The sequence below is a fragment of the Excalfactoria chinensis genome, chromosome 2, assembly GCF_039878825.1.
Source record: "Excalfactoria chinensis isolate bCotChi1 chromosome 2, bCotChi1.hap2, whole genome shotgun sequence".
Lineage (NCBI taxonomy): Eukaryota > Metazoa > Chordata > Aves > Galliformes > Phasianidae > Excalfactoria > Excalfactoria chinensis.
In genome coordinates, this window is record NC_092826.1 from 128,315,946 (window position 1) to 128,340,607 (window position 24,662).

At 44.0% G+C, this 24,662-nt stretch overlaps 1 protein-coding gene across 5 annotated transcripts in view; it reads right to left on the reverse strand.

Annotated features, from left to right (window-relative positions):
* The window catches only part of ARHGAP12 (Rho GTPase activating protein 12), a 67,737-nt gene extending 46,683 nt beyond the window's left edge, over positions 1-21,054 (reverse strand). For 4 of the 5 annotated variants that reach the window (XM_072328162.1, XM_072328161.1, XM_072328160.1 and 1 more), the window contains exons 1-2: positions 20,922-21,054; positions 14,005-14,759 (exon numbers count right to left, since the gene is read on the reverse strand). In XM_072328162.1, coding sequence (XP_072184263.1) covers positions 14,005-14,673 — 669 coding nt within the window. In that variant the 5' untranslated portion in view covers positions 14,674-14,759; positions 20,922-21,054. Of the gene's footprint in view, positions 1-14,004; positions 14,760-20,921 lie in introns of those variants that run through there. The other variant, XM_072328163.1, reaches the window with a different exon arrangement.
* Positions 21,055-24,662: the final 3,608 nt, after the last annotated feature.

The window sequence follows — 24,662 nt, forward strand, 5'->3', positions numbered from 1 at the left end:
AAATGGGTACAGGGTAGCTACAGGAGTTGCTCAAGAGCTGGTCCGATGGGGCCCTGGGCAGCCTGAGCTGCTGGGTGGGAACCAATGCATGGCATGGGGACAGAACTGATGATCTTTAAGGTCTCTTGCAACCCAAACCAGCTTGTGATCCCATATTTTTAGCTATGCCCACTGCTGAGTTGGTCAACTTTTTACATTTTAGTAAAATAAAGAAACCACAGTGTTTATATCAGTTCTTGTACAATTAACAAAACCCCTGTTACTAATGCTAATATTTAGCAAAAAGAAAAATCCTGGGTCATGTATGCTGGGAACATCTTCATCAATCTAAGCAAGAAAAGATGCCCTGTTTTTATCTCCTCTCCAAACCTCCGGGGTATATCAATACCTAAAATAATTTATAACCCAGAAGAGCTTTGAAACATTCAGAAACATGTGTAAGGAAGGGGGATATATTTATCTTTAAGCATAAGACAATTTTCTTCAGCTTGTAGCAAAACTTCCATGGATAGAGGAATAAGTTCCCACTGGGTCTGGTCAGGCTGATGACTCTGGACATGACCCGAGGTCACAGAGCACAGCTCTGAAGAACCAAGCTGCTTAGATTTCAGATAAATAACAATGTCTGCTCAGTCAGCCCCACCAGCCCCACCGCAGTTCTTGTTCTGTTCACCAATTTAGAAAAAATCAGTAAGATGATGGCAAAAGAAATCAAGCAGGAAAATAAACACGATGCTGTACTTTGGAATTAATAGGTAGGTGTTTTAGAGCAGACAGAGTTCAGCCCTGGACAAAGCCATTTCTGTACTCCAAGATGATCACAAAGTCACTAAAATCATATATATTAGAACAGTTTTTAGCATAGAATTTAAGCCACCTATACTGATACCCTGTAATATGCCACAGTTGGGAGCTCAAGGTACTTGTCAGTAATTACAAAGTGATCACAGCCATCACATCTAGAAATAGAAAGAAAATCCCCAGATACAATTAGACAAAAAAATCTTGAAGTCAGATGGCCAAACCACCCACTTCATGAACAGGAGCCTCCCTAAGACCTGCAGGATCTCATTTCCCCTCTGCTGACTCTCACAGCTGCAGCGCTGACAGGAAGCTTCAAGTGGCGGTTCTTCCTCAAGATGTTACAAAACACAACTTGTTTCATCATTTGCTTATTTGTAATACAAATAGAGGTCTTGCAAATAAAGTGAACTTGGGGCTTTTAGAGTGCATGGGAGCCTAGACTTAAATATTTATCTTTTCAGAAGCAGCTAGTCATATTTTTCCAGTTCCTATATAATTTCAGTGTATCCATTAAGATAAACCAGATTGAAAATTGTATACTACAGTAATCAAGAAAGAACCACAAAACAGCATCAGCGCATACAGCCTGTTGTAGGTCTACAGCATCCTAACTACAAGAACCAATGAGGGGACAAGGCAAAGCCACGCAGTCTACACACTTACTTGTTAAAAACAAAAAAAGGCATATACTGAAATACTCAAAGAATAACACATCTGTCTACCCCTCTAACCTTAACATTCAGATAAACATCATGACCAAAACAGACCACTGAAAATAGTGTGCTAGGATGACAACTGTTGAATGTGCAGCCACACAGTTTGGTGGTCAAAGCACCACGAGAATCAAGATGTTAGAGGCCTGCTCCATGAAAAAGCTAATTGCCTTCTTAAAAATGAGGTGCTTAGTGAATTAGCATCTCACTGAATTCTCAGCAATCAAATCAAAATGCTTTATCTTCTACTTCTCAGATCTATTGTAACAGGAAAGGGCTCTGCTTTGGTATTTCCAACAGCATGCTAGGAAGAAAACTGAAACGGAAGTTGAAGAGCACAATGTCAGCTAAGTTTCTCATAGCATATCTCTTCATACTCCTTTTTCTAAATCACCATTTTAAAGGGTATGTGGAGGTAAAAATACATTAGATTTACAATTAACAGTCAAAAAATATTTTGTTTCTCTGTGACTACCTGTACATTAGTGTACAGAAATCAGACTATAAGGTTAATACAAGCATTACTGACTGCCATCCTCGAGTTCTTTGATAACTCAAAGAAAATAGAAAAGCCCAAGGTTTTTGTTTCCTACACTGCCATTTCTCATTTAAAGGCTTGGCACTACCTACTTGTCAACAACTGCTGCATTTGCTACAGATGCAAACATTGGGTATCAACACTCAGAAGGTGAAATAATATTGTTGAAATTTGTATTTTTCTATGCTGATTTCATTTCCTCATACGCGTATCAGCAACTACTCATAGTTAAATGTTTCACCAAGTCCTCTTGTCAGCAGGTCCTTCTCAAGCAGAGCTTTCTTACAAAGAAAGATCTCTTAAGAAATCAGTAACAAAGAAAGACAGCCTGCCAGAAATAGTGAAGCGAAGGAATCAAGTTAAAAACCCACAGCTATTTTGATATTTCTAGTAAAAGCCCCACCTCCAAAGTCCTGCTGTGCCAGCTGGATCAGTCCAGACAGGGTCTGTTACTGATGCATGGATCAAAAAGATGGCACTTTGTCCTCCCACTTCTGCTGCACTGGGGAACCGCACTTCAGGATTCAGATTGTAAAACTCTCACAATGTCTGGTTCCAGAAGCTGAATAAGGTTCAAATTCAAGTTATAAACAGGTTAATGCAGCTGTAAGTGAAGCAGGTCTCGCAATAAAAATAGGAAGCTTCAGTCCTTGCCACTCTTCTGATCATAACATGGGAGTCACAGCACATATCCAGTACTAAGTTGGTGAGCGTGGGGAAAAACGTGGCCTTTCCAGTTCCTGCCACAATTACAACCGATCAATTTTGCAAATTATTAAAAGAAGCAAAGTAAACCAACATAATTAAATTGACCGTCTGACATAACAGTTTTTCCACTGTTGACAACTAGAACCAAAAACTGGTCCTATTCTCTAGATGTCTGATCGACCACTAAGAGGAAGCCAGGACTGAACTGCCACCAAGCCTAAAAATGCATGCTGTCTAAAAACCCTAAGATTTATAACATCTGCTGATGAAACTTCATCAAAATTAAGAGAGTGCTTTAAAATGAACTAATTAGATGTATGTTTTTGCTGCCAAGAAGCTACACTATGTAATACATGAGAAATTATATAGAAAGATTTTATTTAGTAACTTCTATCTTTTCCTAAGAAAAGTTCTATCAGCATTTTATATACCAAGAGTACAAGAAATGCATTTCATGCATTAAGCGAGGGAGTTCAGAAAATGCTGTCTGAAGTCGAGTGGCACATTGTTGCTATTTCACATTACTAAAACATTCCAGACTTTTTTTTGCTTTTCCCTGTACGTGTAATAAAGCAAACCTATTAGCACTGCATTATGGCTGAGATAGCAAGAATTTGCTAACAGTTTTGTGCTGATTAAGCAACAGGCAGCAAACATAGCCCTCCCCCAGGTGAGTGAACAGCAGCCCCATGCTCAACAGTGGCATCAGCAGAATGTTCCCATGGAAAGTGTGAAGGTAACAGAGCACTGTGGCACAGTCTGCCAAGCTACAAGGAAAAATGCTATTAAGGAAGGCATGCAATCCAATCCACGCACACAACAGAGCTCAGCACGTCAGCTTTCAAGAAAAGTTGTACAGAAAGCAGCTGCCCAGGAGTAGTCAGGATGGAGTACAGTAGTCAGCATGGGTTCAACATGGAGAGGTCATGCTCGACCAACCTGGTAGCCTTCTACAATGTTGTCACTGGCTGGGTGTAAGGGGGGAGGAGTGGTGGATGTACTCCACCTTGATTTCAGCAAGGCATTTGATACCGTCTCCCACAGCATCCTTATAACAAAGCTGAGGAAGTGTGGGATAGATGAGTGGACAGTGAGGTGGGCTGAGAACTGGCTGACTGGCAGAGCACAGAGGGTCATCGTTGGTGGTGCACAGTCCAGTTGGAGACCTGTAACTAGCGGTGTTCCCCAGGGAGGAAAAAGAATCCTTAAGGCACAAAAGCAAATCACAGCAAGAATGGTTGGCATTGTAACAAGTTTTAGATGGGTTTTCTGCTTAGAACCCTCTCTGACCAGGAAAGATACTTCTCATTTTTACGTGTTCAGAAATGAAGTTCGCAATAAACCATAAAAACCCCACATACATCGGCATTCATCAGGAAAAAGGGGAAAGGAAGGGAAACTATGAATGAAGAGCTGATTTAAGACAAAGTGGCACAACCCTCCTAAATTCAGCAGGCGCTGCCTACGCAACATATTTGCTTCGGCACAAAACTGAAACCCTGCAGTTTTGTTCAGGCTGCTGGAACCCCCCTCAAACTCATTTATTCAAGAGGCTTAAGACAAAGAACATCTGCTATTGCAGCAAGCAGAATGTTTTTTCTGTTTATGAGGTAGGAAGGCAAGTCTCGTGACAGACAGGACATGCACACAACATCTCACATCAGGATTTCAGTTTCAAATTATGTCTCAGAAGACAACAGGATGAACAGAAGCTGCTTAAAACCACACACACACAAAAAGCCTTTGGGAAGTCGTGCCACATGGCTTGTATTTTTTTAATTCTTCATTTTTAATTAAGCGAGAACAGACTCTCCGGTTTTAGTATTCTGACTCTGTTCCTCAGAAGCGTACAAAGCAGGATGAATATTTTCACATAAGCACATCCAGAACACAGCACGCAACTTCAAGACCTTCAGAAACTTCTAAGATCCATTTTCAGGTGTTTAAGTGTTAAAATAAAGCACACAACTGCGCTGTCAAAAGCTACCCTGAAACCCCAGCGAGTGCTCAGCAACAGCCGGCAATTACAGCAGAGTGAAGAACAGGAGGAACATTCTCACGGGAACCACAACCAGGTTGCAGCTTTCTCCCCCTCGCAACAACTAAAAATACACATATTTGTGCCTTGACTGTATTTCTGAGTGCTTCGCTCTACTTGTGGACAGTTTGTTGGCACTTGGATTTGGGGCAGAAATGCAACATGCTGCCATGCTTTTCTGTACTCTTTCTTCGCCTTTATCTTTCTTACACCAGCAAGAATTTCTTTCATTTTTAAAAAGTGGTTATTTCTGTAATTCACCTTTCAGAATAAATACGCTTTTTGATATTCCATTGTTTGCTCCAACTTTTCAAGACTTTCAAGTAAGCCAGGTCTGGAGCTGCCATGTTTCTTGGAATGAAATGTTCCTCAATGAAATTAGATATTACAGCAGCTTATTCTTTTTCCCCCGACAGCTGCAGACCAAAAAAAAATTGTATTTGCAGAACTTGGTTAACATCACAACAACTGTGAAGCTGCACTGGAGCTCAGATCCTACCATTACAAGGGTGACACAGAACACTGGCACTGACAGCACAAATCACGGCTTCCAATGCAATAGTGGTACAGCAGAGCAGCATTCCCTGGGAGAAGATGAAGTGAGAGGAGGGGAAGATGTGATTGCCCAGACTACCTTCGGACACAGATCTTAAATGCAGCCCCCCCACACTGCAAGGACTGATTCATCATCCAGGTTGTAGCTGACTTCAGCATCTGCCTTTATCATCCAGTTGGCACTGAGACCGAACAGCAAAAAAAAAAAAAAACACTTTGCAATTTTCAGCAATTGGGCAGCAGGTGAAGGAGACAGGTAAATTTCTAATCCAAAGGAAAACTTACCGACCAATAACAGCCTCAATAGATAGGTGAAAATGAGATAGGCACTGCAGGACTTGGAGCTGCAGCATCACACTGCAGTACTGTAACTGGATCCCTTGAGCACAGCCACCACCAGGTAAGAGCAAAGAGAAAGCTTATGGATGCGAGAAGAGCAGCATGATCTTGCTGTCCTTGGCACCTGCTATGACTGTACATACAGCACAACTGTACGCAGAACTCAAGATGTGAAGTCCTCCATCTTTCTCTCCCACTAGGAAACTCAAGACATGCCACAAAGAAGCACACAGGTTATAGCTTGGCCAACTATGGAATGCTGAAAAAATTAAGTTGGAAATACCTTATTGATGCTATTCTGTTTGTTATAGGAAGCAATCATGTTACAAGAAGGCAAGGGAAGTGCCACAAAATGGACAGTGAAAGGAGCAAGGCGGCCACAGGGGGAGTTAACTGAAGACTTAACCAAAGGGTTAACTGAAGGGTAGGAGAGGAAAAAAAATATCTTCAAGTTTCATCAGACCTTATATTTGGGCAAATCCTGCAGAGGCTTTAGAGCTTTACATAGCAAGACAGAAGATTCTAGCAGGGCACTTGGGATTTGGGTTTTTCTGGTTCTCCATAAAGGACAGAAAACTTGAGCCCAAGTTTTGTTGAATTGATGGCTACAATAGCAACTTGTAGCCCTTGTTCTAAGTTTACAATGTGGTTTTAACACACACAGTTAATTGAAAACGAAATTAAAGGAAAATATTCCACTCTGGTACATCACAACCCACATGCTGCGATATGAACAAGTACTGTAAAGCTCGAGGAGAGAAGGAACAGAGACACGTGTCTGCTGGGGAGAGGATACAGAAGAATACTAAGAAAAATTCTCTCCTAAGTTGTATTTCCACCATAGTAAACACTCACTGTTTTCAGAGAGGACTCATGAAGAACAGCTCTCTAAGCTGGCAGAGACAAGAGGATAAAGAGGAGAAGCCTGGAGCTCCAAAGGTGGCTGCCAAGGACCTCCCCTGGCACAAGCGCAAGCAGTAGAATGCTGACGGACTGAAGGACCACTATGTGACAGCTGTGCCACTATCCTGTCATGCTGCCCTTCACAGTGCAAACTGGGCTCCAGCTCCCAGCCTGTCACCACAGCCCAGCTGTGGGAAGCTGGCTGGGCAACAGGTGGTTAAGAGCTCCCAACAGCATCAGCATGAACACCAAAAAGCAGCACGGGTTGTGCACAACATGGTAGGACGGCATCCTGGCAATCTATCAAGCCGCCCAGAAAAGAAGTCTGTATACTGCACTATTACATACATGGACCAACCAGCTGAGAGAGCTTGCTGCGAGCAGTATTTTTTTAATCAGTGCTTTGTTAGGGTATTCTTTTACATCAGTCCACTAGTTGCAGAAGTCTCATCCCATAAGCCATACTGAAACAGCAAGCATGCCCTTCAACCATCAGACCTGCAAACTTTGCACAAGGCTATTTATAGCTATTCAAGCTGCAAGAGGAACACGCACAGCCTTTGGTATTGCTGCACCAGTATTTACACATGAGATCACAGCACTCAGCCAGCACCACTACATCTCTGTGCAATTCCAGCCATAATTATTGATAGAGCCATGCAGCTCCTAGACCAGCCAAGTCCTTCATTTGAATGGTAATCCATAAATCTGCTTACATCATCACACCAGGAAACATGCATAGCACTCTGATCAGCAGCACTGCCTTGAAAGAGAACACAGGGAAGCTGCTCAATTTAACTGGGTGGTGTGAGGACCATCTGGAAGCCTCGGGCAAACCATTCTAAAAAGGGAAGAACTGAACTATTAAATTCATAAATTGTGTGTAATTTCAAATTAATGAGGGGTGCCTGTAAACTGCATTCAAGAACCTTGTTACATTATCTGGCTTCAGTTTCTCTTTGCAATCACCAAAAACCAACAGAAGCAACAAGCGCAGTCCATTCAGACAGCTCTCTAAGTTTCAGATTTCTTTCACAAAGCCATTTATCAGAAGAACTAGAATTCAGTGATATTTAGACTCCGAATATTCACAGCAATATTCAGAACATCACTGTACACAAACTTTCATCTGTCTAGAGCTTACAACAGAAAGGACGTGCAGATGAAGACTAGTGAAAGAAAAAATAAACAACCAAAATTAAGGTTACTATTCTTGTCAAACCTATTTCAGCAATAACAGCAACACCTACTCAGAAATGAGACATACACCGCATGCAGTGCTAAAAGTGCACCTAGAGAGAAAAGGTTTTGCCAGGATTTCACATAGGAGCTCCTCCATGCCCCTGCTCACACCCTCCCATATGCTGCTTTCAGCAGTACTCACTTTCAGGAAGAGAGACCTTCAAATTGCACAGTATATAAGTATTGCACAGTTTATAAGATCTTGAAATACCATGGAATTACCTACAAACTTCTCCATTTTTGTTCTGCTCTGTCTCCTATACCTGACATTCTTTACACTAGTTTGATTGCTTTGCACTAACTTAACATCTTCATAACATTATCTCCTAAAAAGTTCTTTCTGATCTTTCCCCAGAGCTAGTTCACAAGCCACACTAACAGAAAGCAAACTCAAAACTGATTAACGTATTCTAACAGTATTCTGCCCAGTCACTCACCATCACAAGGCTTTTGAAATTCATCATCAGTTCTTATTATTCTGTTTTGCTCAAGGGTATTGTCCTTCAGTATTCGAATAAAAATCCATGTAAGAACAAAACCCATTTCCCTCTATCATTTTTAAATCCCACACCTCTGCCAAGAGGCAGAGAAATAGCAGCAGCCTGGGTAGCAGATATGCACAGATTTTACTTCTCTTTTTAAAGCACAAATGCCTACTATTCCAGAGAGAGCTGCCTATCTGAAAATAAGTGTTCTGCATTTTATTCCATCCAGTCATACGTTCCCCACTGTTTTGTCACACTGCTGTGAAACAAGCAGTACTTTCTTTAGAATTCTATGAAATAACAGCACATTTATTTAATACATGAGCCTTGCAGTACTAAACAACTGTCTAGATAGCAGCTAGGTAAAGATACACAGAATGCAGTTGTTTATTCTGGGAGTTATGCAGTGTGCAAGAACAAGATACGATCAAACATTCCCCAGTGGGGTTTGTTTATTACAAAGCAATTGGATGTTTGTTCTGTATCTGGAAGTTCCTAAGTTAAAAACTGACAGAAGCACTACCAATGGAGACGCAGCAAGGCCCTGGTATCACCTGATGCTTTAGGTTTATGCAGCAGCCAGACAAAACAGCAGTTCATTTTCCTATTCCGCCTCTCCACATTAGCACTCACACTACCATCTGCAAAGATCCTGCTGTCTCTGTGCTGAGGTCAACATTTTGTGCTGCTTAGAAGGCACACACACTCACACTGCATGCTAAGAATGGCACTTTTCCAGATGAAAAGCAAAACAATTCCACATTAGGACTGTCATTCTTTGAGCAGTGCAGCTTAAGCCTCATTTGAGCTAGTAAGTAGTTACACCGGTATCAAAGGCATAGGAGGAAGGTAGACGCCTTAGAAGTTAATTTCACACAGAAGATGATGAAGTAAAGTTAAACAAGTGCAGAAACACAGACCAGACTGGCATGTGTAGAAATAAAGGAATGTTCCATGTCTTTGTTTAAACTGCAAAAGCACAAAAACAGACCTGCATGTACCTCACTCAGCCGAGCTCTCAGACATATCTGTTGGAGTAAGCCAGCCAGCTAAACCCGGCTAGTCCCTCAGGATATAACTTCTTCATAGTTGCCTCCTATGGTTTGTTTCAGTTTATTTTTTTAATATTATATACATATATTATTATTTATTTATTTAAATGAAGACCACCCGAATTTGCAGCAGAGAAGTTCAGAAGGGTACAAGGGCTATCAGCAGCATCAGGGGAACATGGTACCCACTCATCCTAGGGCACCCAAACCCAGAACTGCTCACACAGACAGAGATCCACAACTATCTTACACAGCTGTTGCACATTAACAGCATTTACCCACAGCTGCTCACAAACAACTGGAAGTTCTCCTTAGCATGGGATAGGAAAAAGAAACCAAGTTTCTTTCGTAGACCCTTGAAGGGTCCCTACAGCCAACATTCAGAGCTACTGCTACAACTTGAGAGCATTTCAGGCTGGTTACAAACTTGTAACAGCAGTTACTGCGATAATGCTAAAAAACCTTCTAATGCTTTCCAAAATGCCTCCCCTTGCAAAGCTTTTAGATCCTTGTCCCTAGAAGCTGTTCTTCACCTCGTTGTATCAGGTATAGCTCAGTATATTCTAACTTAGAAGAACCAATGCTGATTCTTAGAAGAGATGAAGACGATGGCATTTAAAAGCTAGTTCAAAATGCTACACTAGAAATGCCATTATGAATCTGAAGAGATGTGCAGTTGCACCACCAGTAACTCTGGTGAGCTTTCTTCATTCTGGCAACTTACTTAGTTTGCTTAAGCAATGAATAAGTGAAAAATCAAACTTCCAACCACAGAATCAAACTGAACCAGGTCCATAAAACCAGTAACAGCCCCCTGCTTTGAGGGTTACTGTCTGCCCAGTGCAGAAGTCTAACACTACCAGTGTGCCACCAGCCCTTCACTAAAGTGACAAGGCAGTTGAGAATGCTATGATCTGCTCTCGCATTGCTTATGGAGGCTTATAAAACTTTATGATCTCAATTTAAAGTTACAGCAATTTCCACAGAAGCAGCAGAGGTAAAACAGAGATCTCTTCACATGATGTTTCCTACTTGGAATCAATCAAAGCAAAACAGCCATCCTAGTGATAATCCCCTTTAGCACTTGACAGTTTATGCAATAGTCAATTACTAAAGAGGATGAAAGACAGAACAGTCTTTACAAATGGGTCACTGTCTATATTTATAAATGATTAAAAACAGCCACTACTAAAAGTAACTTTAACGAGCATGCAAAGTAACATTAAGTGGGAGCAAATCTTCACCACAGACGCATATATATTCCATGTCTCCCATGATAGAAGAGAAGGTAACACGAACACTCATCCTCATCAGAGGAAGTATTTCAAGCAGGCTATGCATTGGCATGGCTGAAAGCAGTTTTTAATTTCTGTCTGCAACTATTTTATCCCAAAGTTGCATCTGCATCCAAACCATCCTCAATGCAGTCTCTGAAAACACCCACCCTTCTATGTCTGCACATCTTATCTCAAAACTTGCTAGCAGAATTTACCTGCAAACATTAACCAGAAAGCCTTTTCAAAACCACTTTCAAATTTCTTCCCCTTTTTCTTCAGCTCTTTGTTCCTAAGAAATTAGGTGTGCCTATATATGCATGCTTTAGATAAGTCATTTCCTTTCCCCACCTCACTTCAGAACAACTATTCAGGCCTCTAAGGTGCATCACTCAGTCCTATCAGATGCTCAAGTGCTGTGCATCCTCTGCTACAAAGTCCTCCTCTCAGTTTCCCTCCTTCCTGTTGCTAGCCTCTCAAAGGATTATTTTCTGCCCTTCTGCTGGGATCATGACATCACACTTGATATGACTGTCCTAAAACGTCACTGAGAAACCTCACTGATACTCCCTGAAGCACCATTAGCACACCTATGATTCCATCTGTACCCCCTTGATCCACTTCATTCAATTCCAGTTCTGCCAGCAGTTACCATCTCCGCCAGAGGTTTAAATCTGGTGCAGCTGGAATGTTTCCTGTCAGACCCTGCTTTCTCTAATTCCCTCCAGCCTTCCTACAGCTCAAGCCCATAAGCAAACTGAGTGACACCCAATACTGGGGATTTCTTTGTATAAGGGGTCAGGAACTATTTTATGCTAAGGATCAAGAGCATTCCACTACCCGATTATTTTTTTCTTCTCTGGACAAGATCATTTATCCACATATTCAGCAGCAAATTATTCTGTTCATGTTGTCAGAACTCTATCTTTTGCCTCCATCAGATTGCAGATGTTCAAAAAATCCTTCCTTTATACAGTACGCAGGAGACTGGATCTTCCAGCATTTCCACAGCCCACAGATGTCTGAGCAGAAGATTGTTCCACTACAGAACCTGCACTTCACTGGAAAGGACAAGTAGGACTGTCTTGTGAGAATGAGGAACCTATCTCTTAGAAGAATCTCATTATAAGCAACTCCTCTGCATCTCATACATTTGTACTCAGTGTACTGAGAAAACACTGAAAGTTGGGCTAGGAACAAGTAATTGCCACCACCTCCAGCTAACCCATCCCTCATTCCCACAGCTGGCTGGAAAGCCTGAGCTCATTAACGCAAGGACAAAAAAATCTCCTCCCCTCAAAGAAAAAAATATTATCACTAAGGCCAATCTAGTCTTCCAAATTAAGAAGAAAAACTCTGTAGTTTAGAATTTACTATAACTCAGACAGCATAAAACTGAATTTCATGGCAGCAGAGGGAAGGAAGAGCCCCAGTCACACTGCCTTGGGAAGCAGAACCCTGTTTGTGTGCGAAAGCTGGGAACTTGATGTTCTCACTACAGACTAAAAGTAATAAAAACAGCTTTCTGAGCCATTAATTTCCACACAGCTGATTTCTACTAAACAATGCTCATTATTGAAAGAATTGTTAAAAAAAAAACCATGGGGCTGTTCCAAAAGAGAAGGCTGGCACTTCTATCTAGACTGAGCTAACAGTGACATCAGCATTACTACTGCTTTCATCTCTATGGCTACTAAATGTCAAGTATTTTCACTGAGAGCCTGTGATTGCACATGAGATGAAGTGACTTCACAGTTGTAAAATACGATGACTGCAAGGCCTATCGAGCACCCAAGACAATGATCACAACAAACTCTCCAGTGACTGAACTACAAGATCTTCCTACAGCTGCAACTTAATGTTTTGGGGATTTCTAACTTCAAGCACTGGGAAAACTTCCATCTTCAGACCATTTGTATAACCCAGTGAAGGCTGCACATACATGCACACCTGTTCTGCTGGAGGCCACACTTACAAATAGCTTTTCATGTTGAAGCAACATATTTGCAGGGTGGGAGGGATGTGGAAGATGAAGAGGTTACATGTCACCACATTAACAGCCACAAAAATCACATGGAAACAGAACAGCTGGCCTGGATGGTTATTACTGTTCGCCAGAAGACACTCATGTAAAGTGAATTTCATCTACTACAATTACAGAAAGTGACACATATTCAACACAGTAGAGGAGACCATGTAAACGTAAAGTATATATGAAGTAAAATATGTTTTCAAAGTGTTCCTTAGTATTCCGTCATTCATCTGGAAACCAACTAATATGACAGGCAGATGAGCTACTATGGATGATTCTGAAGTAAATGTGCAAGCATTAGTTTATTCTTACAAGGTCTAAGTAGCTGTTATCAGCTACAGTGAACATTCATTGTTTTCTCCACTTTCTTTATAGCAACCTTGACACTAAGGAATAGAAAAATGTTTTTATAAATGATGAAATTCAACTCAGTAATCTCATCTATTCCTTACTGTCTGCAGAAAAAAATGAACAAGTAAAAGAAAATTTGCTTTGAGAGTAACAAATGTTAGAGGCATGAAAATCCATAACTATAGAAACTGAGTTTCAAGAAAGAGGTGAATGACTCTTCACCTCTTGAGTGACCGAAGGTGAAGAACAGAATGGGGTGCTTAAGAACTACTGATTCTGGCTACTTCAGTAACTTCATATACACATATACAAGTACATGACTGCATAAATCACTCCATCTTGCATCCTTAGGATCTTCCCATACTCACTCATATTGGCTAAGCAGCTTTGTCTTAATTGTGTCTTATTAGTAAGCTGGTGCTGAGGCACAACTCTCTGTAGGAAGATTTCTATTTCTAAAGTTAGCATCAACTTTCATGTGCATACCACCCTAAACTGACATCTGATTGTGGCAAATGAGTGACCTATTTGTACTCAAGCTACCTAAACACAGGCTTAGGAAAAAGCTGACAGTAACAAGCACAATTATCTTCCTCTGGTTTCAAAAAATCAATAAGTGAGTTACTGAATAGGTTCCCTTCCTCTGGAAGACAATATAACCCAAATTCAGAACTATCTCAAAACAATAAGGCAATGTTTCTGTAACATTCAACCACAGGACTATGTGAATGGAAATAATCCCCAAGCTTCTGGAAGCATCAGAGCCATTCACACCAACTGCTTAGACTTCAACAGCTAGCCCATGCTGAGACAAGACAGTGGGGTACTGACAACCTCTGTTAGGGAAGAAAAAACAAAGAAAAAAGTAACCTTAAGGCAAGTAGTTTTGGTAATAAGGAGAAGGAAGAATTTTAAAAAAGAATAAGAAAAAATACCCCACAAATTTACAGAAACTGTTTCTTAAGCTTACCTGTGCTTGTTCTGTGGAGCTGCTACTGAGTTCATCTCCAGATTCGGAATCCTGGTGAATTTTTTCTGAGCCTTCTCCTGCTGAATCACAAGACTGTTCATGCAAAAAGCTGGTCTTCTCTATTTCCAAGAACTCTGGACATGGGAAATGTCCCATGGAGATGGTTCGAAACTGATTGGAAACCTTGGGAGATTGCAACTCATTGTTAAGTTTTCCATTGTTCTGAGTAAGGTCCAGACTCAAACCAAGAGTTTGACCAGGGCTATGGTTTGGTCCCAGATTTTGATTGGCATCTCGAACTAAGCAAGACACTTGAACTGGAGAAGATTTCCCAAAACTAGAAAGCTCTGGTGACTTATTCACATTTTCTGTCGATCTCTGTAATCCGTGCGTCAACTTTAAAGCATTATTTGGCAGCACGCCTGCTTGCTTGACAGGTGGCATCAGTGCTTTCCGTGGTATTTCCTTCACATACTGTGCTGGCACATAAAAGGGTTTGGAATTTTCATCCCTTTTCACTTGCCACCAATCATCATTAGTCTTCTTCACTAATATGTATTTCTCCCCTTGTTTAATAACAATTTTCTTGTCCTTGGCCTCATACTCATAGTCATACTCCACTTCAATGTACAACTGTCCTGGAAGGATCTTCGCACTCCTATCAGCCATCTCCACCAGAAGAAATTTCACCTTTTCCAGCAAACACTTTGCCACATTCTGCTTCAGAAGTGTTGGTTTCCTGTTAATAATCAGAGCTGTAAGAAAAAAAAAGGATGTCCATACAATGAAGTAACTGAGTGCACTTCAGAGGAAAATAATTTCAAAAATAATGCTGTAAACTCACCTCACTCAAATACATCAATAAAGGCTTTCAGATACCTTTCACAGCAATAAAACCAAGTCAACATCACAACAGAATTACTAATTTAGGTCCCATATTCTCACAAGCCTCTTGCCATCAAGCTACTCACTAAGCCCGTTGTTACTACAACTAAGCGATGTTAATCATCATTGAGGGCTAGTCTGAGTCTCTCCTGCTTACATATGGGCTTTATTTCTTAAGAAACTGCCATTATTCTGGTTTTAATCAAAACATTTAAAAGGAGAAGATTACAATTTGTTTACTTCAAGTTATCCTTCACTTCAAGAGTCGCTTCAAAGCACTGAGAATTCTTACAAAGTCCTTCATTCCTCCTCCAGTGCTGCATCCCAGCTCAGCACAGAATGGCTATCCCAGACCCAAGCCTTCTGTTCAACCCCTGCCAGCCTCACTGAGATGCAAGAGCTTGGGAGCAGTGTAATGTGCAGGCTTTGCTACCCCTGCATCTGACCAGGCATTGGGACTTGTGAGTTGCTTCTATAAGTTGCTAGCATAACATAATATTTAAGAAGTATTTCAAGTTTCCAAGATACTGTAGCTTTAGCAGTTTAAACTCTAAATGTTTACTTTGCCCTTAAAAGACCTTTTAGCAATATTTATGTCACAGAAAACCTGATAATGCACCTGATAAGTGTTAAAATTTTTTAAAATAATAATAATAATAAAAACATTAGAAACAACAATAATGTAACGGGACACTGAATCAAAACCAAAAATGGACAATCAATAAAACAATATTAGACAGAATCATACAAACATTTGAAGGTCCCTTCTACCTCAAACAATACTGCAATTCTTTGAAGGCCATCTGGTCCAACTCCCCTGCAGAGAACAGGGACACCCACAGCCAGATCAGGCTGCTCAGAGCCCTGTCTAGTCTGGCCTTCAGTGCCTCCAAGGATTGGGCTTCCACCACATCTCTGGGCAGCCTGTTCCAGTTCCACTACTCTGATAGTAATTGTTAAAAAGACGTCTTCCTTGTATCCAATCTAAATGTTCCCTCTTATAATTTGAAGCCGTTTCCTCTTGTCCTATCACAGTAGACCCTGCTAAAGGGTACCCTTCTTTCTTACAGTATCTGTAGATACTGACAGGCCGCTCTCAGCTCTCCCTGGAGCCTTTCCTTCTCTGGGCTGCACAGCCCCTGCTCTCCCAGCCTGTCCTTGCAGGGGAGGTGTTCCATCCCTTGGATTGCTTTTGTTGCCCTTCCCTAGATGCACTCTAACAGGTCCATGTCTCTCCTGCACTGAGGACTCCACACCCGTACAGTAGGTGAGGTCTCAAAACAAGAATGTATGAAAAAGTAGCACTTAGATTTACAGCACCTTCTAGCCTAAGCAACTACCCCTGTGCCCATATCCATGAGTTACAGTTTTGCCTCCATTTAATCACCAGACGCCACAATTGGTGAGTTGGTGAGCACCAGCCTTAGCAACTTGTAATAAAAACAGCTTAATAAAGGAATATGAAAAAGTACAGTTTCTTAACCTTGAAAGGAAAAAAATAAAATAAAATAAAAGGTGATAAGGGTGAGATCTCTAACACAAAAAGCACTTGGAAGAATCCATGTAAAAGCTGCTGCATTAACCTCAAAGGTTAACGAGGAAAAGAACAATAAAAAAATCCATGAATGACAAAAACAGTTCAGAAATTTGCTGTTCTGCATCTGAGACTCCATGATGAGATCCGCAGTGTTTGCCCTGTAACCCAGTGGAACTAATGCAATTCCATGCAGGCACACAGATGCAGACCATAATAGGGACTAAGTGCAGAAACAACAACAAAGGAGACTTGTGCGGAGAGCTGAAGCAAAAACCCCTAACAGTTCTGCAGCTTTCCTTCCACCATTTTGGCTGTTCAGGCTGATCCTTGAATGCATTGTATTTCCCATTTAACTCTGTTGCAGACAACACCTGAAAGTCTGACCACCAAGTCTAGAAACAATCGATTTGTTTAAGTTCTGTCTTTGTTTCTCCCATAGACCATTTCTACACCCAGAACACGTTTCCTACAGGTAGCCTTAGAGGCACAGTTGTTTACAAGACTCTAAATGGAGTCACAAGATCAGGCTTACAATATTATTAAAGGACTTGGCAGAAAGAAAGATGGTGCCACATGCAAACAAAGCTGGCAGCAAGAGGAACACAACGAGTAGAAAATAATGCTCAGATTGTCTGCCATGGGTTTCCTCCCCCTTTTTATTCTCTCCCCCATAAAACAGCGCCCTGACATTTGCAGCACTGGAGCTAATTGACAGTCTCAGCACAAAACACCCAGCCCACCTGCCGTTCAGCACAAACAGGTATTTTTAAGTGCAGCCCTGCGTCTGTTAGAGACTCCAGCAGCAGGTAAGTATGCCCACATTGCGGCCTTCCCCACTCACATACAAAATATTTTCTTCCTTGTAACCAAATCCGACTCCTCCCAACACTTCCCCAGCGCTGGTACCAACCCCTTTCACAGCTTCAAGGTCATAGACCAGAAAAACATAAGTGACTCTGAGCTACGGGCTACCATGAAGCTATGCTGCCTTGGAAATGAAAACCTAAGAAGACAAGCAGCTCACACTGCCTCTCCTTCTCCCATACAGAAGCAAAACAAAAGAATGCATAGCCACGGTTTCCCACGGGGCTACCAAGCGTTTAAAAGCTTGATATTTTCATTCTCTTGCCTATTTCATGTAACTGTTAGGTGACAAACGTATGCTAAATGTCTTTCCAAGATAGACACGCCAAATAAAAGTTGCATTTTATGCTTCAAGAAGCTAACAGGATTTTAAGAAACAGAAGTTAAATAAAATACAATAGCTACAAAAATAGCTTTGTAACCTCAGCCCTTCACCACTAAAAGAAGGCACACGATTCTGTTCTCCCAGCCAAGCTGCGAAATTATCAAGTCAATAGCAAATATTTGGTAACATCAAACACACGATCAAAAAGAAATCAGTTGCGTTCTGTGGCAGGCCAGAACACTAAGACAGTTGTATAAACAGCTCATCATCGGGATCAAGCAAGGCTCTGCTCCTCCGCCTCCACAGAGCTAAACACCCATGGCACAGGTGGGAAACCTTCCTCACTGCTCTGCTAACATTAACACTTCAGGTTTGCAACCAGCTACCACTGCGGTCCCTGCAGCCCAGGGGTCAGCAGTTGGGCTGTCCTCCCTCAGGATAAGTGCCGACCAGCACCAGGCACAGAAACTGGGACATGAGTGCATGGTGTCACTACTAGACAGTCACCAAAGTGACTCTGATGCTACAAATCAAAACTGTTGTAACACAGTGGGCCAGGCCTCGTAGACCCTTTGTGCTTTCTCTTTTATTACTACCATGCATCCTGGGCTGCATCAGAAAAGGGGTGGCCAGCAGGGCGAGGGAAGGGACCCTTCTGCTCTGCACCTACAAAGCCCCATCTGCAGTACTGTGTCCAGGTTTGGGGCCCTCAGCACAAGGACATGGAGATGCTGGAGTGGGTCCAAAGGAGGGCCACAAAGATGATCAGAGACCCCTCTTATGGGAGCTGGGGTTGTTCTAGCTTGGAGAAAAGTCCACAGAAACCTTGCTGTGGCCTTCCAGCACCTGAAGGAAGCTTACATGTAGGAAGGAAATCAACGCTATATACGGTATGATAGTAACAATAAACAGGGGAATGCCTTTAAACTAAACAAGAAGAGATATAGGTAAGATGGTAGAAAATAGTATCTCACTCATTTGGCAGTGAGGCCCTGGCACTGCTGCCCAGAGAACCTGTGGGTGCCGCATCCCTGAAGGCACACAAGGCTGGGTTGCATGGGGCCCTGGGCAGCCAACCCACAGTATGGGGATGGAAGTGACGGCCCTTAAGTCTCTTCCAGCCCAAGCTGTTCTGCAATTCTAAGAATGCCTTCTTAACAGAGCAGTAACAATGAATGAACCCCAGTGACAACAGAAACACAGGAAAATATTTTAATGAATACCATTAAAAAAGAAAAAAAAAAAAAAAAAGATTCAGACCACATTTTTAGAAGTGAAACCCAAATGGTAGAGGGGTAACTAATTTAAGGTGGGCCACGCGCCCATTAGGAAACACACACTCACACAGAACACATTTGCCATACATACATAACACACTCACCCACCAGCTGTGCCTACCAGCACAGAGACCAGCACCAAGCCAGCCCCAGCCGTGCTGACAGCAGCACTGGGTCAGGGATCCCACACTCAATCCTCTGGCACAGAGCTCCCAGGCTCTGCTTGCGACGGGACCTGCTCCTGATGGAACTGCTCCCAGCCCTTACTCAGCAGAGGCTGCACGGGGCCAGCACCCGCTGTTTGCTGAGGTCAGCCCCACCCTGCCTGCTGCCCGCACCCCTCCGACACTTCCTCGGGGTGGGAGCTACATGCAAAGCTCAGCAGTCCTACACGCCAGCCCGAGCCTACGTTGTTACTAACACAAGATTGTATTTGCGCACTTCCACACAAACTGGGATCTTCTCTAATCAAACCTGAATAACTGCAACAGCAACTTCAGCCCTTCTTGGAGTGGTTTGTTTAGGTATCTCCCTACTTCAGCAGTCGGCCTTTTTAGTGCAGCTGAAACCCTACAGCATCACCCACTGAAAGCTCCCAACCCTCACTGATCCCAAAGCACATGTGAGCAGCAAGGGAGAGAAGCGTGGCCCACTGACGGGAGCCTATAAAATCACAGTATGCACGTAATGTATTAGCTGTGCTCACTCCCCATTCCAGCATTATCTCAGAACGCAATAGGAAATAAAAACCAGGTATACAGCAGGTACCTCCCCTCAGTTTGTCATCTACAGTATATCCTTCTGATCTTCTATAACCAGGTCATTAAGGAAAAAAATCTTATGTGTTTGTTTTTTTTTTCCTTTATATTCCTCCTGAGAAAAGAAGAAAATAAAACCAAAGATCCCTTACTTGCTGTGGTTCAGGAATTATTTACTTGATAACACAAACAGATCTCAGATATTAAACGCAGGGCGCTGCGGATCTCAGATCTCCCCCGTGCCCTTGTTTCCACGTCCTACCAAGGAGCAGCAGTTGCCTTGTGCAGCTTTTTTTTTCCATTTTCAGCATCAAACTTCACCCATTACAGTCACGGAGCCTCCTGTGCTGCTGCTACAGAAATAAACTCAATTACCAGCGCTAAATCGGGATCGTTTCCTATTGGACCGGGCCGACAGCTCGCCAGGTTCTGTGAGTGGTTCCCCAGGGGCAAAGCTCTCAGCAGCTCAGCGCACACACGGCCACGGCTCAGCACCGGCCCCACAGCAGCAGCGGGCCGGGCTCTCCAGCCCAGCACAGCTCCACGTCGAGCCGCTGCCCGGACGCCCCCGTAGGCACCGCGTGAGCGCGCAGCACTGGGACGGAAATAGGTACAAAGATGCAAACGCCAACAACTCAGCCACAACAGGCGAGTTAGAAGCTTTTAGAAGCGAGCTTAATCCCTGTTCGCTCGGGTTAGCAACCCGCTCTACTGCCACGCAAAGTGCCTTCCCCGAGCTCGGACTTCCTTAAAAACTAAAGGCTTAATCAGTAACCACGCAGCGCTGCTCGCTGCTCCCTGACTCACGGCAGCCGATGCCCGACCCGCAACTGTCAGCGCACCTCGCGGGGCCGCTCCGCTCCCGTCCCGCGGGGCGCACCCACCCCCGGCCCCGCCGTCCGCACCAACGGCCCCGCCGCCCGAGTTGTTCAAAGGCGGCCGCAGCCCCGACGCGGAGTGGGGCGGATGGGGGGCGCGGCGGCTCCGGCAGCGCCGCCCGGGCCCCCTTTGTTCGCGGCGCGGCCGCCCAGGTGAGGCGGTTGCATAAGGCGCTCGGCCCGGGCCGCCCCCGGCGCCGCTCGGCCCCCGGCAGAGCCCAGGTGCGCGGCCGCCCCGAGCCCGCCCCGCCCGGGGGATGGCGGCGGGGGCCGAGGAGGGGGCGCGGCCGCGCTCTCGGCCCGCCTCGGGGCAGCCGCCCGCGGCGCCGCCGGCTCCGCGCTGCCCCCCGCCCGTCCCGCCGTTCCGAGAGGCGCGGCCCCGCGGCTCCTCACCTGAACCGGCCGCGCGGGCCCCGCTGCGGTGGCCGCGGTGGCGGCTGCGCGCGTGCCCTGCCCGCCGCTCGCGGCGCGACCCCTGCGTCGAGTGTCAGCTCGCGGGCACGGCGGCGTCACCCGCGTCACGTGCCGGGGGCGGGGCCGGCGCGGAGGTGGGGGCGGAGCTCCGCCCCCCGCGCGAGGCCGGAGCCGGGAGCGCCGCAGGTGGCGGGGCTGGGCCGGGGTGGGTCGGGCTGGGCCGGGGCTGCGGCCGGGCCGTGCGGGTGGCTGTGCCGGGGGAGCCGCAGTGCCGCCCCGCGGGGTCACGGTCACAGAATCACGGTGATTTCGTGCTCCGAGTGCGACGTGAAGTCGCTCGGTTATAGTGTGGTCAGATGGAGCACGCGATCCTTATCGCTTCCCCGTTGCGAGTGGAGACCCGAGTGTCGGTGAACAGGTGGACAAACCGCGGCGCTCGAGCAGCTCGACCGAAAGTAGATAAGGAGCAACAGGCGAAGTCGCTTATTCAGCGACGAGGACGCCCCTTCCTATAGCAGACAAAACTGCCGCACATCCCGGCTGCGAACATCTGCGTGACCTTCGCAGTGTTTTCAAGCTGTCGGCAATCTTATCTGCCTCCCCCAAAGAAACAGCGCCCGCTCCTCGTGGTGGCAAAGGGAACCTTGGAAACGCGAGCAGACTGAGAGCCGAGGCGTCTGCTGAGCCTGAGGACAGCCTGAAGCAACGTGTGCGCTCTGTGCGCTCTAATTAACGTGATCAGGGCTAATGCTGGCCTCGTGTTGATTATTTTAGCATGTGGAGTAAGCAAGGAGGTGGTAACATCCTCAGAAAGTGGGCGAGAGGGGTGTGAAAGGGGAGGGAAAGGAGAGAAGTGGCTTAAATACCTTTGAACGAACATGTGGGAGCATTGCCGTACAAAATGACATTCATAATAATGATACTTTCTTGGTATTTTGTATCTTAGTACAAGTATCTTAAAGTATCTTTGCTTCTGTGTATCTTGGCCTGAATACTTGCGCCTGCGTCCCCTGGGCACAAGGATTGAGGCCGCCCATAGAGCGCCCTTGTTGAATCCTTTGGGGTCTGTTGATGCAGTATGTCTGATATCTCTGATACAGCTCCTTGTTCAAGTTCATCACAGTGCTAAGAAAAACAGCAGCAGATTGGTATCTCTATTGGAAGGGAAACCTTTATATGTATATATAACATGTATATATATATATATATATATATATATGTTCATTATTTACCCTTAAAAAGCCAAAAAACACAAAACAACTTGTAGTTTTCCATTCAAAGAATGATAGAGCCACAGAACATCCCAAGTTGGAAGGATCACCCACTCCAACACAAGGATCATCAGTTCCAACTGGTAGCCCTACGCAGGATCACCCCAAAGATCAGCCATTTGCACCCCAGTTTGTGTAAATATGCCTGTGACAAAGAGTAATTCATGATGCTGTGTTCAGTTGGATGTTTTTGTCTAATAGGATTCTGCTCGTATGCCCAGTTTTGTGGTAGGAAATAACATACTTAAGGCACTCGGGTGTTTGTAAGCAAGCTGACTATATTGTACTTATTGACACGCCTGAGGTATGCATAAAAGCATCTAAAAAATCAGTCATAGTAACCACGCTGTAATTAGCCTTTCTCACTGCCAAAGCTGCAGCAGAGTGCTGCAGGATATGGCATTAGTGATTCACTATGAGGCACTCTTCCCTCTGAGTCAGTGCCGAACCACTGGTCCCACACCACGTCAATGTGCATAATAGAGCTGGAGGTGCCAGAAGATATGTAATTTTGAGTCCCTGCCCAAGCGCAGTCATCCCGCAACACTGCACACAAACTGTCCGGCTCCACTTCCAGTTTTAGTGCGCTACGTATCCCGCCTATGAAGGATTTCTCTATAAATCTGCTGGAAGAAGAGGAGCTGGAGGTCACGACCTGTTCCCACTGCAACTCGTTTTTCCTGGAGGTGTGCAAGTGTGGGATGGCTGTCACAGCAGCACCCGGGGTAGGGCTGTATGTACATGTTAGGTGACAAGATCCGATATGCGGGGTGGCCTCATGAATTTCAGACTGAAAGAACTGCTAAATAGAACCATAGAATTACCCAGGTTGGAAATGCAATTGTTCTATGTGCCGTGACAGAAACTATAGAGCTATTAATTTTTATGTTCGTTGATTTGGAAAGTTTATGTATGCTAACTCACACATAACACATCAATTTCTGCATCTGCAAAGCAACTCCTTAAGCAAAGGCAGCACGCAGTCAGTGTCTGTCTGTCCTGCTGCCCCATAGCTCTCCAAATGTAACTGTTTGCCAAAAGGGAGTTGTCTCGAAGGCTGTTAATTAAGTTGCTGGTTTGTGAAAAAGGACGGCCATGGAGAAGGGCAGGAGCAGCCACATAAGAAAATGGCATTATAGGTGTCAGTCGTGGAGGAAAAGGTTGACCTGATACTTTCTGTCATAAAACACAAATCTACAGAGAAAAATAAAAAAGAAAAAGTGTCACAGTCCTGAAAATCCAGTCTTGGAATAAACATTTTTTGTTGCTTTAATTAGACATGGAAAGAATAATTCTTGCCCTTAGGTTGGGAGCTCTGACATAGCAGGGCTGTTAGTACAGAAGTCTGAGCCTATTGAATCTGAAGGGCAAAATCTCAATATTTTTTCTTGTCTGACTCTTCCAATTCCACTCTCCACAAGTTCAGCTGTCCATTCCTTCAGGCATGACTCAGTTGCAGTAATTCTGGATGAACATCATGTTTTAATTCATTTGAAATGCATATTTGAGACTGGACACTGCCGTGCTGCCGCTAACAGTGCCGGAACTGCTGTTAGGTAACCGACCGAAACGTGCTGCCTAAAACCTGATCAGTCTGAGATCTGGGCTGTTTGTTCATTGTTTGCCCTCCCCCTCACCAAACAGCCTAATCTCATTCTGAGCTACATTGATTCCTTCTTTTGGAAGTACACAAAGCTTTCTTACAACTACAGGCAGGTACTGCAAATATTCACCTTACTCTTTCTGCTTTCTCCTTGGAGCTTCAATCCCTTTTTCTGTCTTTCTGTGTTTGGAACTGCAAGCTCAATAATAGCAATATGCAGCAGGGAAATCATTCTGAATTTAGATTTGAAAAAAAAATAATAATAAAAAATAAAAATCTACTTAAATGAACAAACAGTTCTGATATAAATAGAATTATTTATTTTTGCTTCCAATTCTACTCACGGATTTGTTTTATAAAGGAGTTCAACTTGCCTCATATGAAACGCATCACCTGGGGTGTCTCATATCTACTCTGCTCCCACTCTCTGTTTTTCTGACAGCTTCTACCCTCTCACCTCTAGCTAAAAATACTTCTGCCACCTACACACGTCCATACAATCAATCCCCCCTTTCTGTTCCTTCTAGAGACTACAAAGGCACTTTTAACAGCGTGCAGATGCTGTGGGCTTTTTGCATGAACTTGTCAATTTCCTCCCCATCTCCTGCCCCAGCTCGCGGATGAGCCATCTTTATTTATATAACTGCACTATAGGCAAAATCAATTGAAAAGGGAACAAAGAAAGTCAGGAATACAGAAAAGGAAGGCAGATTTCTCAGAAGTTCAGCAAAGAACTTCTCTTGCTGTGCCACTGCAGAGGAATGTTCTCTGCCTTAAGGAGGAGCTTCTGTTCACAGTTCAGAGAAAGTAATTTCTTTACTGTGAAAATGCAGGGAGAACTGTGTG